Raw genomic sequence first — 18412 nt, 5'->3', positions numbered from 1 at the left:
ACAAATCCAAAATGTAGTCAGCTGGCATAGCTGTAATATATCCCTGGTCCGCTTATGAAAATGGACAACATAGGTTGGTATGCATAAGAAATGGTGAAGTACGGGATACCTTCTCCCTGGCTGCAGTCTGTTTCTCTCTCAAATATTTCTCCCGGCAGCGATCACACACCAGATACCAAGTGCTGCCCCCAATACCTCCATCTCCACAGTTGCCTGCCCAGCCACCACAGAAGTGGCCAATGCTGTTGTACCCTTGGCCTCCAGCATAACGACCACAACCTGAGGAATGGATAAGATAGGTACTTCTTTTAAGAATTCGCCACTTTAATCTCTACAAAAAATTCCAGGTTTGCTCTTTGTTTACCTGGGTGAGCCTGTCTCATATGGTAAGTGACGGGGTATGGATGAGATTCCCCACACAGTTCACAGATGGTGTCCTTCTCTGGACCACCCATGGCGAGCTGGGCCATTTCCCCAAATAGATTCCCCCTTGGCCGCACCTCAGCCTTTTCCCGCTTCTTTTTCTCCTTCTTGGCCTTTTTGCTGTCCTTTTCATTCTCCTTCTTTTTTAGGATGGCACTCGACCCCGGGCTGGGGAAGATCATATTTTGGGTCGCTGCCTTGATGGTGGCCAGGGAGATATCCTCCCAGAATGCAACCAAATGCTGTAGCGTCAGAGGCAGGATTGATTTGGCTCGCATTGAGGGATGGGACGCCATTTCATAGGATATGGAATCCCCTTTGCCGTCTTCGCACTTTTCTGGTAATGGTGGTTCTTTCAACATGGAGAGAACCTTGTTTTTGTTGATGCTGCCCATTTTGGAGATGTCCGGTCCATGTGGCGCAATGTTGAACATGTTGAGCGCAGAAGATATCTCGAGGGAGTGCCGATTTTTGAGCTTGCTCTCTTTCTCCTCAGCGCCCTGTCCTCCGAGGGAGCTCCGTATGGGTGCCTGCTCTTTGGTTAAATCTGGGTTGAACTTTAGGAAGGATGAACAAGCCATGGCATCATGAACAATACCTTCATGCCACAGAAATGCTGCAAAGACAGCTCGGGAGCATTCTGCCACAGATGGAGACATGGCCTGTTTGGCGGGCTCGCATATCCTCTGCGTGCTCTCAGCTTTAAAAAGAGGTCCGGATTTGTCCTTCTTTGGCCGAGCATGCCGATTCGAAGTTTTGCGGCTGACTTTAGGCGAAGAACGGCTATCTAGGTCCTCTTTGACTGGTGCCTTGCCAATGCTAAAGTGCACCTTGCACGAAGCCTCCTCAGAGTCCTGTATTTCCACGTTTTCATCATTAGAAAGAAGAGTGCTTGAAGAACACACTTCCACAACTTCACTGTGCAGGTTCTCTTGGGTCACGTGAGGGGACGGAACAAGGTTCTCTGTGTTACCGATTATATCTTGGTTGGGATCTTTGAGGGACTGGTTTTGTTTTGGAGAGGTAGATCTTCCTCTTAAAGGCTCTGTAAGAGGAATTTTCTTTTTCCTAAGAGTGTCTGGGTCCAGAGTGTAGGAATCAGATTTGGATCTCTCTCTGGGCGGTTCTAGTCTAGCTTTGGATGATGGGCTGACTTTAGGAGGGGAGTTTTTGTCGTGGTGTGTTGAAGAGGAAGTGCTGGAAGGACTGGACCGGCCAGAAGACGACACTCCTTTTTGTTTTGGTGAGGAGGAACGTGAGCTGCCATTGGGAGACTCGGGCCTATGTCCTGACGTTCGGACATCCGACTTGAGGGCCTGCAGTGTGTTATGATTTGGTGAATGAGAACGGCCATGCGAGTCAGAGCGAAGTTTGGCTGTGTCAGAGCGCAATATTAGGGCTTCGCTGGCCGAGAGAGACCCCTCTTGACCGGTCTTGACTCTGCCGTGTTCTGACGTGCGGCTCCCTCGACTCTCTTGCTTGAGTAAGCGGTTTTCCTGCCGGTGTTTGGATGCTGGGGACATGGACCGTGCACCGGACATCTGGTTCCCTCGCTCACCTAGATGTAAATTATTTTGTTATGATGCTATTTCTGACATTTGTTTTGAATTGCTGTGCATTTTTTGTTTAGCAATTAATGGATTTTCTTCCGGTTTCAAAGATCCCCCAAAATTGTGATATCATCTTTTGCTCTATACATTGATCAAAGACATTATTAGAAAGACTGAGTATTTTCATAATCGGGCACGACATCTCGCAATCAGATCCAATATCTGGTAAAGAATGGGGAACTTATCAGATATTGATCACTGGAAGTGACACCAAGCCTATGTGTCCAGTAACTTCACACTTGCAGTAATTACTTGACCCATATAAGGCCAACACAATACAGAACAGGGACAATGGAAACGGGCTCCGTTAATTTTTTTAATAGATTGGTTATGGGCTTTTGGTTATGTTGGGTCCGATGTAGCCAAATTTGGGCAATTACATGGGTTAGCTTGACTCAGCTTTTTGGTTGTCTCACAAAAACAACCACTCACCAAAATTTCAATGTCTTACAGCATGTCACAAAAGTTAGTACACCCCTCACATTTCTGAGATTTCATCATAATGTTTAATTGAACAACACTGAAGAAACATCGCTTTGACACAATGAAAGGTAGTCTGTGTAAAGCTTATATATCGGTGTACATTTATTTTCCCCCTCAAAAAAACTTAAAATATAGCCATTAGTAGCTAAACCCCTGGTAACAAAAGTGAGTACACCCTAAAGTAAAAGTACTGAAGTTCAATCATTTTTGTGGCTGCCATGATTTTGGAGAAACACTTGAATCCTCTGGGCCATGGATTTCACCAGAGCCTCATAAATTGCCACTGGAATTCTATTCCACTCATCAGGATGTCCACAAGATGTTCTATTGGATTTAGATCTGTAGACATGCTTGGTCAGTCCACCCTCTTTACACTTAGCCCCTTTAGAAAAGCCTTGGTCATCCTAGAAGTGTATTTGGGGTAATTGTCCGACTGGAACATTACCCTGAAGAAAGGAGATCATTATCTGCTCCAGTATTTCACAGTGCATGCTTGAGTTAATTAAATGCAACTCCCTAATTCCAGTTGCACTCATGCTGCCCCGACCATGACATCAACACTTGGAGCACGACACAAACATGTACTTCTCACCTGGTTGACACCACACATGGTTCACACCATCTGAACCAAATAAATAATTATTTGTCTCATCACACTAGAGGATATATTTCCAGTTAGCCATGGCCTTTGTTTACATACTCATTTTCATTGTGTCAAAGCGATGTTTCTTTAGGGATGTTCTATTAAACATTATAATGCAGAAATGTTAGGGGTGTACTCACTTTTCTGACCTACTGTATACCAAATCAAACAAAACATTGGGTAGTGTTATAAATAAATTACATTTCTTTTTAGTACAACAACTTAAAACACTAACCGTACCATATTTCCCCAGGTCCTGGCTCAAAAAACTGTGCTAACCTATAAATCCCCCCGGATCGTTTGTTGTACAAAGCAAATGCTTTTAAAAAGTCCCAATTTGTTTTAAAAAGATTAGGAAATTGAGTATAATTGTAGATAACTCAATCCCCCTAGCAGCCGCACCAAAAACCTTTTGTTCAAACAAACCAAGGACAGAAAAATGAGTTGTTTTGTTTAAACCAACTTTAAAAAAAACGAAAATCAGGTTTATACGATCGAGAAATTGGATCATAACATAATACATAATACAAAAAATCTGGCTCACCTTGTGGATTGATAAATCTTTAGACAATTTGGGTTATCTGATCCCAAGTGGTATTAGTATGTGTAACTCTAATATACAAACATTTTCAAAATAAATACCTTAAACTACAGAAAACATGTCAAGTGTAAAATAATTCATTCAGTTACAACATGACATTCTGACATGTAACAAAAGATGAATTGGTATGGAAGGTTGAAACAAAGGTGAGTGAGCATGAGTATGTATCGAGTGGTTCATCACCATTACATTTAGTCAAGACCTCCTTTTATTGGAGTGGAAGGATGCCAAAAGCCAAAAAGAAAGTGTTGATGGCAAGCCAAAAAAGTACAAGCACAGAAATTTTGCTTTTTACCCAACCTCTGATCGGCCTGAGGGAGTGCTTTGATTACCCACCCTTTTGCCTCAAAGCAAGAGATGACAGAGCAGTGGCATGCCCGGCCGCGGCCACGCCGCTTTTGCGTGCACGCTCGCGAGAAGCAAGGCTGCGTGGTGAATCCTCTACAGTAGAAAACAAATGGCAAGGTAAACAAACAAAGCATGGAATGCGAGGAGGCCGCCAGAGCCAGAAAGTAAGAGTGAGAGACAGCAAGGAAAAAAGCACAAAAGAAGACATGCTTCAATTAAGATGGATAAATCCAAACATTTTAAGAGAAGTTAGAAAAATTTGTTTTTAAGGCAGGAAACTAAGCACCAAGCCGAGAAATTTCGGACAAGAGTACATCCAAGCGGGCTTTTCTTTTACAGTCACAGCTCTGTAATTATATCCACAACGAGAAGTGGGAGGTTCAGTACAAGGAGGTCATTGAAGGTAATAATTGAAAATATTTTTTGCACAAAGTCAATGCTGGGCTAATAAAAAATTCCCAAGGAATGGAAATGGATGAGAAGGAAAATTAATACAATAGCAATCAACGAAAGATCAAAATAAATCAAACAACTAAGCCTTTTAAGTTAGTACATGGCCATGAAAACTCAATTTATAAAAGAGTATACAATTGTGATTTAAATTTTAAAAATGTGACCACCATTTAGCTAACTAAGGAGTACTATTAGTTGTAATTGATTTATTGTAAGGCCTTTTTGTAAACATGCAATTATCAAATCCTAATAAAAAAAGTCATTGGTACTACAGTATATGTCTGCCTTTTCAGTATATCCATTCAAATCATTATATTAGTACTTGTAAAGGTAACTACAGACGCTGCCCTACTTACGAACAAAATTGAATTTGTAAGTTGCTTCAGTGCTATATTTTGTATAGAATGTATGTTTAAGGTTTATATAAGTATGTTTAAGGCTTGTATAAGAAACCTGTACAGTTTTGTAATAATAAAAAAAAATCATAAAATAATATGCTCTATAAAGAAAAAGTTAATTTTAACTTACTTTTGGAAGATGAGCCTCAAGAGTTAGGCCACTTCCTCTTCCGTGTTAGAAAGTGGCCGAAAAAAAGCGATCCAACCATTTTCTCAACAAAGCTTTCTTATTCCACTTTCATTTTAAATGAAACGGTCCGCCAACGCTTTACACCAACCAAATTGAATGGATGCACAGGATATTGAATAATAAAAATGTCAAAGTTATTAGCACGATGGAGATACAGTATACAGTAGTATGTTTACACACGAACTAGGAAGAGGAAGCCGGATATCTTCTTCGGGGTGGATGCTGGGTTAACTCTCACAGCGTTACATGTCGGTAACGGTGGAAAGAAGCACTACAGTACTGTCCTGTACTCGGAAAAAGGTGCACAATACAAAATCTAACTTGCAGCAATAACCAGTATTTTTTGACATCCCGAAAAAAATGTTCATATCTACTGTTTTTCCAAAGTCGAATGTTCGTATGCAGGGGAGCGTCTGTACTAATATCTGCTTCATTTTCTATGGAAGGTTTCAGTAGTAAGGATAGATATAAAATGTAGAGGCCTCCGTCACGGGAAATTTAATAAACGTACTTCAATTTAATGCCACCAGGTAATTATTCAAACAATTCCCACTAAAGGACAAACACATGAGTGCATGTGATGCCTTATAAAACATTCTGAGCAAATAAGACAATGAACGGTTTGGGGGTGTAAAGCATTTGACCAGGAGCAGACTGCACACACTTACTCAGAAGATGCGGTTGCGGCTGAGACAGTTGGGAGGGGGACTGTCCAAACACAAATGGACTGTGTACAAGGGAAGAAGAAGAGGAGGAGGAAGAGGAGGAGGAGGAGGAGGATGAAGCGGAAGAGGAAGAAGAGCAGGGAGGTTGTGCAGCTTGCTCAAACATTGAGGAGGGAGCTGGTGAGACGAAGGGCCCGGACTGTATGGAATTCAGTATAGCACTCAGTCGGTCACCTGCAAACACGGATACAGAGGAGGTGGAGGAACTACTGCTTCTACTAAAAGGGGACGACTGGAACGGGAAGGGACACCACAAAAGTGGGCGGAGGTTGTTCAAACTTCATTTTAAGTGGACAAATGTAAGGAATGGCAAGGCCCAGCAATACCACCATTGGTTGACTGACGCAACATACAGGGGTATTTAGGCTCTGGTAAGCATTGCTTATCGTTCATATATGCATACATGAACTAAAAAGGTGACATTTGAATGAATATTTGAATGCAGAAGTGAGACCTATGAAAATTCTTTGGGAAAACAGCTTTTTTTATGGGAGTTCAATGTATCTGATCTGAGATCATACATTATAGCAATACAGTATAGCTTCATGTTTGATTTGGTGGCAAATTTAAGCTTCGGGTTTATTTCGGGCTCGGTTATCAAATCAAGTTAATCCGTCAGATTTGGGTGGGTTCGGGTTTATATACCTACGACTCGAGTCGGGCTGAATTTTTTAGGCCAGAGCTTACCTCTACTGTAGCTAAACTATTAATGAAGATCTGAAATACTTCTAACCAAACAAAGTCTTTTGAAAGTCTCTATGGGTCTCAAACAAAGTAGGAAATTGAGTAGAATTGTATAGAACAGCATCGTTTCTATTTATTACAATAATTTTCAGTTCAAATGTAACAATTTATTATTGTGGTTAAATAAAGACCTCTCATGCTTAAATAGGGAATAGGATGTAGCTGTGAAATTTTAATTACCGGTACTTAAGTTGACAAATACACCAAACAATGCCAAAGTGCATGGAACCGGACTTTGAGGCAGGCGAGCAATTCCTGAATATCATCAGGTATGTAAGAACAACCGTCAAAATGTGTTACATCCAGGTAGATCAAATCTTGTGTTAATAACCATTCTTCAGCTGACCTTTGTTGTTGGAGATCCCGTAGTCAAAGCCCTGTGCGCCGTTGGCTGTTGCAGCTTTGTTGAAGGCCTGCACTGAGAAAGGGCTTGGGGGAGGGGTCTGGGCATTCTGCTCAGGCAGCGTTTGTTCTGCAAGCATACATTGAATCAAGTTATCCAAACACGAATTGCATTTGTTGAACAGTGATGACAATGTAGGACGTGGCTAACCGTCATCATGGCGAAGGTACTGGTTTCCTCCGCGGTCTTTGGCCAGCGACCATGCCTCCCCCTCATCGCTCTCACAGAACTCCACAACACTGTTTTTATCCAGCTGAACCCATGTTCCCTCTGAGTTGACGACCTGAAACACAAACAACCCTCTTTATCCTAATTCTCGACCTAACACATCCTTGTCTTAATCCTCATGTATTCAATTGAAAAAATTGACTGTATGAGAGGATATAGCCTTTTGATCTGGAAGCAACATGTTTTAAGTCCATAAAAAGTACAGGGGTTTAACAGTTTACATCCTATATTTAGGCCGCTTTCTTGTGTCCCGTTTCATCTGGAGGGACGAAAGCATGACCAACTTGGGTGCCGAGGTGCTTAATTTTTTTGGGTGTTAGGGCATTTGGGTTGAACATGGTCCCAAAAAATTTTGTGCGTGTTTTAAGCTACTTTTTCCCTTTAAAAAAAAAAAAATCTTTATTTTTGTATGTGTTTGTCTTGCTGTCGGTCACCCCTCTCGAGGGATATGACCAGGGTAGATAGATATTTAGAATAGGTGATAAAAGAGAACACTCAATTGTTTAGGCCAAAGTTTTTGCTGCCGTCCAGTGCCATAACAAAAAGAATTGTTCCTTGTAACCAATTCCGAGTTTCCTAATGTCTATCACAAATGTGAGATGACGATAGAGAAACTGTGTCTTGTGTCAGTGACGTAGAGTTGGAATACACAAAGACATATTTAAGATGGGAATCAACACAAAGGATTTCTATATATTGGGTACCTCCACTAGCCTAAAACAACATTTTAAAATAGTTTATGTAAAATACAGGTTAGGAAGAAAATCCAACTGTTTTCCTGAAATTTGTGGGAGTGGCCATTTTGATAACCGAGGTCCCCTGAAAATGACATTGGTCATCACCTGATAGCTGGACAACTGCAATCACAGTTTGCCTGCTTTCTGGTCATTTGCCTATATGATGTCCTTTTTCAGTGGACAGAGAGTGTCAAAATAAAAGCCACCCGAGAGGGATAAGACAGGTAGATTTCAATACATATTATTCCATGAAAAAAAATGTGTTGAAATTAGTGGATGGGAAAAGATAAAGTAAACCCAAATAAATTAAGTTACTTTTAAGTTTTTTTATACTTATCAAGTGCACAACTTGTTTATATATTGTGCACGTTTACAACCTGTAGAATCTAAAGCCATTTAGGCATACCAACACATTAAAAAAAATCGACTATATGGTTAGAATAGTTGGTTCCAGTCAGAGTTGTTACATCCATATCTTATACAGTCTCTGAACACTTAATGTACTATCCCAGTGTAACTACACAATCCCCCCAAAAATTGGACGAGAGCGGACCCTTAACATGCACTAGAAAATAAATCAATTTGATTACAGAACACACAATATTGAAACACAAGGATTGAATCATTTTGTTGACGTCGACACGCCACACTATGGAACAAAATCAATGTGGCTCAAGCCAAACTTACTCATTGAGAAGTTGCTTATTGAAAGTTAATTGCAATCAACTCCCTGAAAAACCATTATTTTGGAAGAAAACAGAACATGGAAGTATTAGTAAAGTACAGGTTGCAACTCCCGAGTCCGGACAGGCCTTTTAAATGTTGACTAGTGAACAGCATGACACACCACAGCAGCACAAACCCAAAAAAAGAGAAGGGGCGGGGTTGCTCTGTTCTACAAAAGATTAAGGTTGAAATGTCATCATGCAAGAAAGTTGTATCCCAGTCTGCGATGATACACTGGATTTTAGTCAGAGAGAGCAGGCAACGCATTGAAGGAAAAGCAGAGAATCTAGAAGACACCCAGGCAGCTCTGATGATTAGTTTCAGGAGATTTGTTGGTGTTCGGATTTGCTTTATTTGGTTGATGCAATTCGTTATCAAGCATAATTCCATCAAGCATACCCATCATTAAAACATTTGATTTGGTAGGAGTGCGTACCTCGCCTATGGCCTTGACCATGTTGCCAAGTACTAACATTCCAATGGGGATACCCCTAAGGTTTGGGCAGCTTCTGATGTTGTGACCAGAGGGGCCAGTCTTCACTACCTTATAAAGCCCCGGTCCGCCGCCCTGCCCTGCCCCGCCCCGCCCACGGTCGGAGGGAGCTTCGGGGGAAGGGCAGCTGCTCACCTCCTTTGTGTTTTCCTCCTTCTGGCCCTTAACCTCCTGCAAAGGGCAAAAGGGTAAAATTCAGATGAGTGGCATGACTTACAATTATACCACTTTCAACATTGTAAAAAGACATCAATGTTAATTGAATTATTCTAAGTACATATAAAACCAAACATCATACTCCCTCAAACAGTGGCCTCCACTCTTGGACAAAACTGTGTTGCTTCACGGTCTACTACTTCCCAACAACCAAATCAAAATACATAATTAATTTGGTGTCAGTAAATCCCGTGTTTCACATTTAAAGAAGAATTGATTCTTGTAATGAGGAGTTTTATTCCATTTTTAGCAATAACGACACAATGATGTCTGGACATGACTGGAAGAGAACTATCAGAATCTATAAAAGAGACCCAATTTAATTTACAATTTTCATTGATCTGTTTTTCTGTACTGCCTATCCTCACTGGCTTGGTGGATAAAATAAAGCATATCCCAGTTGACTATGGACAAGAGGCACAGTACACTTGGACTGGTTTATGTGCAAATATAAAATGTAGACTACAGAATGAGATACAGACGCTCCCCCTACTTACGACTATTTGACTTACAAAAAACGGTAGATACGAACATTTTTTCGGGATGTCGAAAAATACTTGGACATTGCTGTAAGTTAGATTGTGTATTGTGTGGACCTTTTTTGAGTACAGGACATTACTGTAGTGCTTCATTCCGCCGCGACTGATGTGCGACGCTGTGAGAGGTCACCCAGCATCCTCTTCCTAGTTCGTGTGTAAACATTCTATACTGTATCTCAAGCGCGCTAAGAACTGACATTTTTATTGTTTAATATTGTGTGTATCCATTCAATATGTTTGGTGTAAAGTGTAAAGAAGAGGCGAGCCGTTTCATTTGAAATGAAAATTGAATATGGAAGCTTGATTCTGTTGAGAAAATGGTTGGATCGCCTTTTTTCGGGAGGAAGTTGCCTAACTCTTGAAGCTTATCTTCCAAAAGTAAGTTGAACTTAAATTTATCTATCTTTATAGAGAATATTTTTTTATGAAATGTTTATTTTTTTTTTTGTATAAAACAAAACAGGTTACTTATACAAGCCTTAAACATACTTATCTAAACCTTAAACATACACCCCATACAAAATATAGCACTGAAGCAACTTACGAACAAATTCAACTTACGAACGATCATCGGGAACCGATTTATTTCGTAAGTAGCGCAGTGTCAGTACATAATAAGAAAGTATAATAATACTCCAACTTTTTTTTGTATTATGAGCATCCATTTTGCAGATCACTGTATTCTACTTGTTATTTTTTATTTACTTTGCCAAAATTCAAAACAATGTTGTCATCTGAAAAAAATACACAGTTAAGTGAATGAAGGCCACTCTCTGTTAAAATATGATCAGCTCCAGCAAAAGCATCACAATTTGTACAATTTCAATGTTGTATCCTTCACAGTATGGACAAAAGTATTGGAACATCTACAAGAAATTGTGGGCCTGTGGGCCCAGTTGGCTATTTCTGTAGTTTAAGCTACACTGAGGTTTTTTCCCCCAAATATATTAATAATGTTTTGGCACTTTACGTTTATAAATGTTGAATAATTCATCATCACTTCTGAGGAAATAATATGAGATTACTTGGAACTTTGAGCAATATTAATTAGGATATCTAAAACTATGCGCAAAATATTTAGAAGGAGTTATTAGGTAATTTGTTAATTATTGATGGTGTCTCAATAATTTTGTCCAGTTATTTTAAAACTATTTAAGAAGGAAATACATGATTATTGTACAGGAAATATGTCATGTTGTCATACTTTTTTTTAGACTTAGGCTGGAGCAGCGACACACAATTACTGAATTTGATCAAAAGGCTGAGAGGGGGCATGCTAGAACAAAAACAGGACAGACTGGAAAACATGCCAATGTTTGGTATAAAAGACTCAAGTACATGCAATATACAACACTAATCATTTGAGGACACTGTGGTGACATTATGATCACCTTTGGCTAACAAAAACGTACAGCCAACCATGCAAGTTCAGCTCCAATTTTTTAGACAAAATTACGAAAACAAAGAGTTAAACGATATACTCTAAATAATGTGGTTGGGGGCAGTCTAGGTGTTCAATCCTCTCATTAAAACTCACCTGTGGCGAGAATATAGGTAAGGGGGTCCACGACAAAAAGCCGATATCCCTTACTCCATGGCTAGCGTTTAAAACACTCTGAACAACAGATCGTGAGACAGTCAAAGACACAAAGCAGAGAAAGAGAAAAACGGAATGGCGGACCGATAGAACGGTCACCGTCGTATTTTTTGGGAAGAACTGGTTTTGTCGCCTATTGGCTCGTTGAGAAGATCAGGAGAGATGACAGAATTTAAAAATAGAAAAAACAAAATCACTTCCCCAAAAATTTCCCCGCTTTGATGATGCGGTGTGTCATGCTGTTCAGAAGACCTTGCACTAGGAAGCCGCAGAGCCCTATTGCAACCTGATGCAAATGTAGGACTGGGGAGTGCAAGGGCCCAAAGAAACGCCTCATTACAAAATTTTGACATCACATTCAAAGTGACACATGTTGCAGGTCATGGATGGAATGAAAAGTAACGGAAAAAATCCCCTGTTGCCTAATGCATCAGTGTAAATAGACTGTGAGGAAATGAAAAAAAAAAGCAAACTCAGCCAATTCACCACAGGATTAAAGTTGCATCTTATTCTCCGTGCTAACCAATGCACTCTGCGAGTGAGGATAAGTGCACTAGCAGGAGCTGCTTTCATTTAAACATATGCTTCATCATATTTCCTCAAGTACAGGTTCCCACACATCATGCTAGGAGACATTAATCATCAGTTGAATTATTAAGCATTGGTCAAACAGATTCCTTGATTTTATTAGTAAAAGGTATGTTATTTCTTTTACTGTACCACTCTCGATATCACAGCTAAATACACATTTTCTTATACTGTAAAGTACTAAACATAAATACAGAGCACTGCCACTGGACTACTCAGTACATAAGATATTGTGTATATATTTATTAAAGTATTGTTCTGTTTTCTAATATCTTGTACAGTATAAATAAGACAATAATATTTTCAGTTGTGTGGATTTTATTTGCACATCCAACAAAATACATTTGAATTTAATGGAAAAGTGTTTCTGTAATTCTAGACAGAAGGTTTAACCAAACTTACTAAACTTTCCACTTATTCACAAAAGAATAAATGAAAAGTTATTATTTGACAAAAAATTGATAAATGAGCTTTGAATTGGCATGTTCTCGTGATTAAATGGATGTATAGCACTTTCCACACACTTTGGAGATCTAAACGCCGAATAATTTGTCACATTGACCAATTCACATACAGATTCATTCATTAGTGGTCAGTTACAATATGCTGCCACATTCTACTGAAAACTGTTTAGCATAATGTGTCTTCTCTTATTAGCTCATGTATTGATTGTTTTAGTTTGATAGTTTTGGTAAAAGTTACCAGTGGTTTACATTGACTAAAAAATTTAAGCTGTTGTAGCGATGGATCAGAATCAGAACAGATTTGAATCATGAGGTAACCCAGATTTACACCACTTTATGAAGTACTGTTTTTTTTAAATTAAGAATAAGCTTTTCTGTAGAAATTCCTTGTTTAAAAAAAAGAAATTCTTACCCCAATCAGGCACTTTTGCAATCCTGACAACGCCTTTCCCTGGAAAGGCACTTTGCGCTCCTAACAGTTGAGTGCTTTAAATGTGCTACACTTTAGTAGACTAATTGTTGGTCATTTAAAAATATAATAAGATGGAAATTTCATACTTAAAAACATGAATTAAACTAAAACATTCAAACTAAATCTCTGCACACTGAAAAACACCCAATAAATATTATAGTGTGCATACTCTAAGCAGGAAAAGCAAATAAACCTCCTCGGTAAACATGAGGAAATATGAAACTTTTTTTGAAAAAGTTATCTTGGTGACATGCAGGTTATCCTTTGGTGCGTGTCAGAAATTGTTATTCGTATAAATAACACATGCAAGACCCCCTCCCAAAATCTGGTCTTATCAAACATGCTCAGTGCACATTTAGGAAGGGGGCATTAATCATTAACCTTGAAAAGCAGTTATGACACAAACAGTGAAATGAGAGCTGAGCCTCCCCCAAACCCAACTCCCTCTCCTTTAGGATTTTTCCTTCTTACTTACATCGGCAGGTACCAGGAGGCTTCTCCCCAGGTGCTGGTTGAAAGAGAGGCACCAGGCCTCGGAGTACCCATTCATGCTAGGCACGTACTTTTTTAGGGTTTCATCATTGAGCTTAAGCCAAACGCCATCATCATTATGGATCTAAAGGTGGAGAAAGGATAATGAAGGGAAATAAAGAAGCAGAGCACAGCCATGCCGACCCATTACTATGGAAGCCGGAGGGGCAAGAAAAGCACATAAAAACAACTGCGAGGCCACAAAAACATCTTAAAAACATAGGGATATTCGGACATAAGAGTCAAATATCTGGACGAATCTAGGTTGCTGAAACAACCTACAGTGGTAAACGCAAATTGACCTCCAACTGATGAATTCTCAGACAAGAAACTCAGCAATATAGTTCATAATAGCATTAAATTACTGTAAAATAGAATTCATAAAGTCTTTGTAATCATGATTATATTTTGAGATCATTTGAACAAGATGAAGAGGAAAGACACTCTAGGCAGTTTATTCTAAATCAAATATAAATTGTGAACTTTGCAACATTTATGAACATGTACAATGAAACATGTTGAGGGTTTTATGGTAGTTTTACTTTGTGTTTTAATCTGAAAAATAAAAAAATAATTTATTTTTTTAGTTCATCCTACAATATTACCCGGAAGCAAATGTCAAACCACATATTAAGTTGACTAGAAACTGTATATTGTATACTCTTGCAAACATTTTGATAATGTACAGTAAGTGTAATTAATGACTAGATAATTGAACAATGATGTAAGGTTTATCGTTTATTTTTATGCTTTCAAAAATACTCAGAATGCCTTGTGAACAGAGATATTTAAAAGAAAGGGGTAAATATTGGGAGAAAGAGTTTATCACCACAACATTGAAAAGAAAAAGCAAATTCACAAACAACTATCAGGAGATGAGCACGGCATGGAGAATCAAAAAAAAGTCCATACTTATCCCTATTTTGCCAAAATTAATCAAAATCCAATTCATCCTCCAAACAAAATTTCGTTTATTGTCTAGGTGATGTGATGAGTTAACAATTAAAGACTCCTGACAGCCAATTAAAAAGGCTAATGTTGACCTAATACACGAAGAACTGTTCTTGTGTAAAATTTTGAGAGCTTAATTACCTCGTCAATGAACGTGATGGTGCCATTGACATTTACTATGCCTATTTGTTCGCTCTGCAGGGAGGGGTGACTGCGCACACGCAGGCCTGCGCTATCCTTGGACGCAAATTTGCGGACCTGAGAGAAGCAGAGGGGAGAATTTGTAAGCCACAGCAGCAAAAGAATACTTAAACCCAGGAGGCGTCGATCTAGCAGAGCGAGAGGGAAAGAAATCCGAAAGGCATGCATTAAGGATGACCAAATATAACTTGCAGGTCGGATTTATGCCAGATTTATTTTGTCATGAAATGCACACTTGGATAAGCTATTGCAATAAGGAGAGAAAATTGGTATATTGTTTCCTGTTTACCATTTTTCAAATTAAGAATTCTTTCACACAATTTACCACTACCTTGATACATTTGTATACAATAGGGTGCTATTATCGATTACCTGAAGGTAAACACTTTTCCTAAAATTTGTAATACTTGTATATTACATTACTAGGTGTTCTTATCAATCATGTTACTCCGAACTCAAGGCAAAGCTTTTACTTGCTAGAGGATCACTAAAAGATGCTATTTCCTTATGTTTCATGCAAGTTTGTGGTTTTGACTAAGGTCATTTGGAATAAAAGCAAACCTTGCTCGGCTGAGGCTCTGCCTTGGGTTTGACCATCTGGGTACCAGGCGGAATCATGCCTTTGGGAGGGTCTTTGACTTCTACCTCCAAACCAGCATCTGTAGAAGCCAAGTACTTTGGTTCAATTGAATCAATGACAAGAAAATGTCCCCAGAATGCAGTAATTTTCCCAAATAGGTAACAATACAAAATAAGGGATATTTCAAGTCCACACACCAATTTCAATTCCGTCAATGGTGACATGGATTGTGTAAAGACCAATTGCTCCTGGTGTCCAATTGGCACTGTAGGTTCCATCAGTGTTGGCGCGTATCAGCATGTTCTCACTAGGTCTAGAACAAAAACATGTGCTCATGATTTACATAAAATGACTCAAAGAGGTTAATAAGGAAAACTAAAATTCTAATACAAAACATGTTTTGAAAAACGAGAATAGCTTCTAAGTTTCCACTGTATTTGTATAACTATAATGATGTCACTTACCGTTTTGGGGTTGGGGAAGCAAAGCGTAGCTCCTCAAAAGAGTAGCTTTCATATGCCTATAAATGTTAATTAAACATGTAACAAAATTAGGTTAGCTGGAGGGAACAAGTTGGGAGCTGTGCAAGGGACTAACCTTCATCATGGTGATGGCAATGTAACGAGCTTCTTTCACAATCATGGGTTCGTAGGTGGCCTCTAGTTTTGGCGGTGGAAGACCTCCAAAGGTGAGGTCGGGACCTGAAGATGTCATGGTTGAATTTCCACTTAGCCGCTGCAATTTTTTCACATTTTCCATCTGCAGCGTCTTTTTTTGCGAAACCGGCACAGCCTTTACTTCCACCTGTATAGGAAACAGAGTTTTATTCAAATGCCAAATCATGATGATTTAAGATGTCGGCAAGTGAATATCATTCTCCAACCTTCATGTTCGGAACATGCACTACGTCTCCATATTGATCTTTGGTCTGAACGACGATAGTAGCTGGCCACCCGCAGCGTATGTCATCCTTGTTTAAGATAAGAGATGTCTTCTGCGGGTCGGCATAGGAGTCTGGCTGCAGCCACCTTGAAGGAATAGATAACAAGGCATATTCAAAACCTGGGGTTAGTACATGTAGATGGCAGGATTCTGACCTTTCACTGCGAGCAATGTTTAGACAGTACAGCAAATGAATGAGAAGTAGTGAAAGTACTAACAAAAAGCAAAAACGGAGAACGATTGTTACAATTTGGCCTATATATACGTACTTCATCAAATAAATGACTAAACACAGGAAAAAAAAATAGAGACTTTTGCAGCTGGGGCTGCAGGTTTATTTTTGTTATTCTAATAAAAGAATAAGGAATTTAACGCGTGACCGGAATACTGACTGGCCCACTAAAAGTACCTTGCCAATCCTTTACGTTCATAAGAAATGCCTTATGAAGTAGGAGAAGAGAATACCTTGCGAGACGTCCTCCACTTGAGTTTTGCACACACGTGATGAAGTCCTCAAGAAAAGAGTGCTCATTCGTTTGGAGATGCAAGGGTAGGTTCCCCTCGAGGGCTTCAAGAATGATCGGGGGGTGGGAGAGTGCCAGACCTTTCCCTAGGATCCCTGCATGAGCTTTACACACCTAATTGAAGGGCAATGGGATCAACTGTTGCTGCCTGGCAAGGAGAAAAATGACCAATAATTTACCTGTAAAGAGGCTTCCTCTAGAATCTCTAAGTCCTCCTCAAGTTCATTGCCTATCAAAAAAAATGGCAAGGAAGAACACAAGATCACAAGTAAATAGTTGCCAGAGTGACTAATTAGGAAGAACGGGAGATTCCCCGAAGGGGCAGCTAATGTCAAAGACGAGTTTGGGCTGGCTGGCTGCACTATTCAACCTCACTCGTGCATTCATTCTCTAATCTAGTCAGCCATTTGGCCAAATTCAGCGCAACCATCAGGGGGAATTCTCCCCTCGCAAATTTTAACTTGGTTTAGCCCACCACCACTATTATCTTTAGCAGTAAAATGAACACAAAACCGCACGAATGATATGAGCCAGGTACCATGAAGGGCAGAAAGGAGCTAGTGAGAGCTGAAAAAGCCAGGAAAAGAAAAAGAACTGCGTTAAAAGAACTCGTCCTGCACTTTTTGCCTCTTATCTACGAGTCCCCAGGGTTGAGTGTTGTGCTATGTGTTTGCAGAATTTAGCAGTTAACTGCGCGTACGAATGGGAATTTAGTCTTTTTTTAAAAAGCGGCTACTTCAGCCTTCAGTCCGGATAACCAAAAAGCCTCTTCAGATTGTATTTATTGCTTTTATCCATATATTAAAAATTATTATGTAAAATGATGTGAAAAATTACTTTTAGAGGACAATTAAAGCTAAAAAAGACCCATGATTAGGGGGAATGTCACATGCGTTAGTTATTAAGGAACTATTATTAAAGAAATGTAAACACCACCTCAGTAATTTATCACTAGTTTGTTTCCCCATCCCTACTCATACCTATAGGCAACGCCAAGTCTTTCTTCATTAGTGCTGCAGCACACACACTTCCCAAGTACGCCAACTCTTTTTCCAGTTGGATGATGCCCTAAATCACATAGATAATATAACATTCAGCCTTTATATTAAAATGATAAAGACTATTAATCAAAAAAAACAAAGCACACATTACCTCATCAGGACCTGGATTGAACTCATATCCCACTGCAACACACTTAAAGCCGTAGAAAGACGCTTTCTCATCCTTTACATAATCCGAGGCAGTTTCCAATGAAAAAAGGACTTCGTTTCCTGGAAAGCAAGTTTGATGAAATATTAATAATAAATAGATGAATGACAAACTTTGACAACATTACGGAGAAGAGACGCGGTGGTCTCACCCGGAAGCACAAGCACTGTCGTCGGCCAGCCTGATGACCCCGAGAACTTTCTGAGCTCATTCCAAGTGTTAATAGTGTCATGAACCACAGGTTTGCCTCCCAAGCACGACAGGTGCAGAGTGCGGCTGGGGATTAGCAACCGAAGGATGTCCTCTGGCTGAGCGGTGCCGCACTGCGGGTCAAATTCAATGCTCGTCCAACGCACACATTCAGGAAATGAGACCTAAACGTATGTGAAGTAA

General features: G+C 39.6%; 1 protein-coding gene across 3 annotated transcripts in view; it reads right to left on the bottom strand.

The window, feature by feature from the left end:
- Positions 1-18412, bottom strand: part of mycbp2 (MYC binding protein 2) — a 75756-nt gene that overhangs the window by 19619 nt on the left and 37725 nt on the right. For 2 of the 3 annotated variants that reach the window (XM_088353309.1, XM_088353310.1), the window contains exons 40-59: positions 18171-18393; positions 17963-18081; positions 17791-17878; positions 16990-17039; positions 16752-16924; positions 16228-16372; positions 15942-16148; positions 15809-15864; positions 15542-15657; positions 15326-15423; positions 14705-14821; positions 13557-13697; positions 11498-11575; positions 9149-9376; positions 7172-7304; positions 6965-7090; positions 5818-6048; positions 4097-4201; positions 365-1981; positions 110-279 (exon numbers count right to left, since the gene is read on the bottom strand). In XM_088353309.1, coding sequence (XP_088209435.1) covers positions 110-279; positions 365-1981; positions 4097-4201; positions 5818-6048; positions 6965-7090; positions 7172-7304; positions 9149-9376; positions 11498-11575; positions 13557-13697; positions 14705-14821; positions 15326-15423; positions 15542-15657; positions 15809-15864; positions 15942-16148; positions 16228-16372; positions 16752-16924; positions 16990-17039; positions 17791-17878; positions 17963-18081; positions 18171-18393 — 4221 coding nt within the window. The remainder of the gene's footprint in view (positions 1-109; positions 280-364; positions 1982-4096; positions 4202-5817; positions 6049-6964; positions 7091-7171; positions 7305-9148; positions 9377-11497; positions 11576-13556; positions 13698-14704; positions 14822-15325; positions 15424-15541; positions 15658-15808; positions 15865-15941; positions 16149-16227; positions 16373-16751; positions 16925-16989; positions 17040-17790; positions 17879-17962; positions 18082-18170; positions 18394-18412) is intronic. The other variant, XM_088353311.1, reaches the window with a different exon arrangement.

Source organism: Urocampus carinirostris, chromosome 14, assembly GCF_059441175.1.
Source record: "Urocampus carinirostris isolate Australia breed hairy pipefish chromosome 14, RoL_Ucar_1.0, whole genome shotgun sequence".
NCBI classification, from domain to species: Eukaryota; Metazoa; Chordata; class Actinopteri; order Syngnathiformes; family Syngnathidae; genus Urocampus; species Urocampus carinirostris.
Note: the sequence above shows the minus strand (reverse complement) of the source record. Positions and strands in the feature narration are given on the sequence as shown.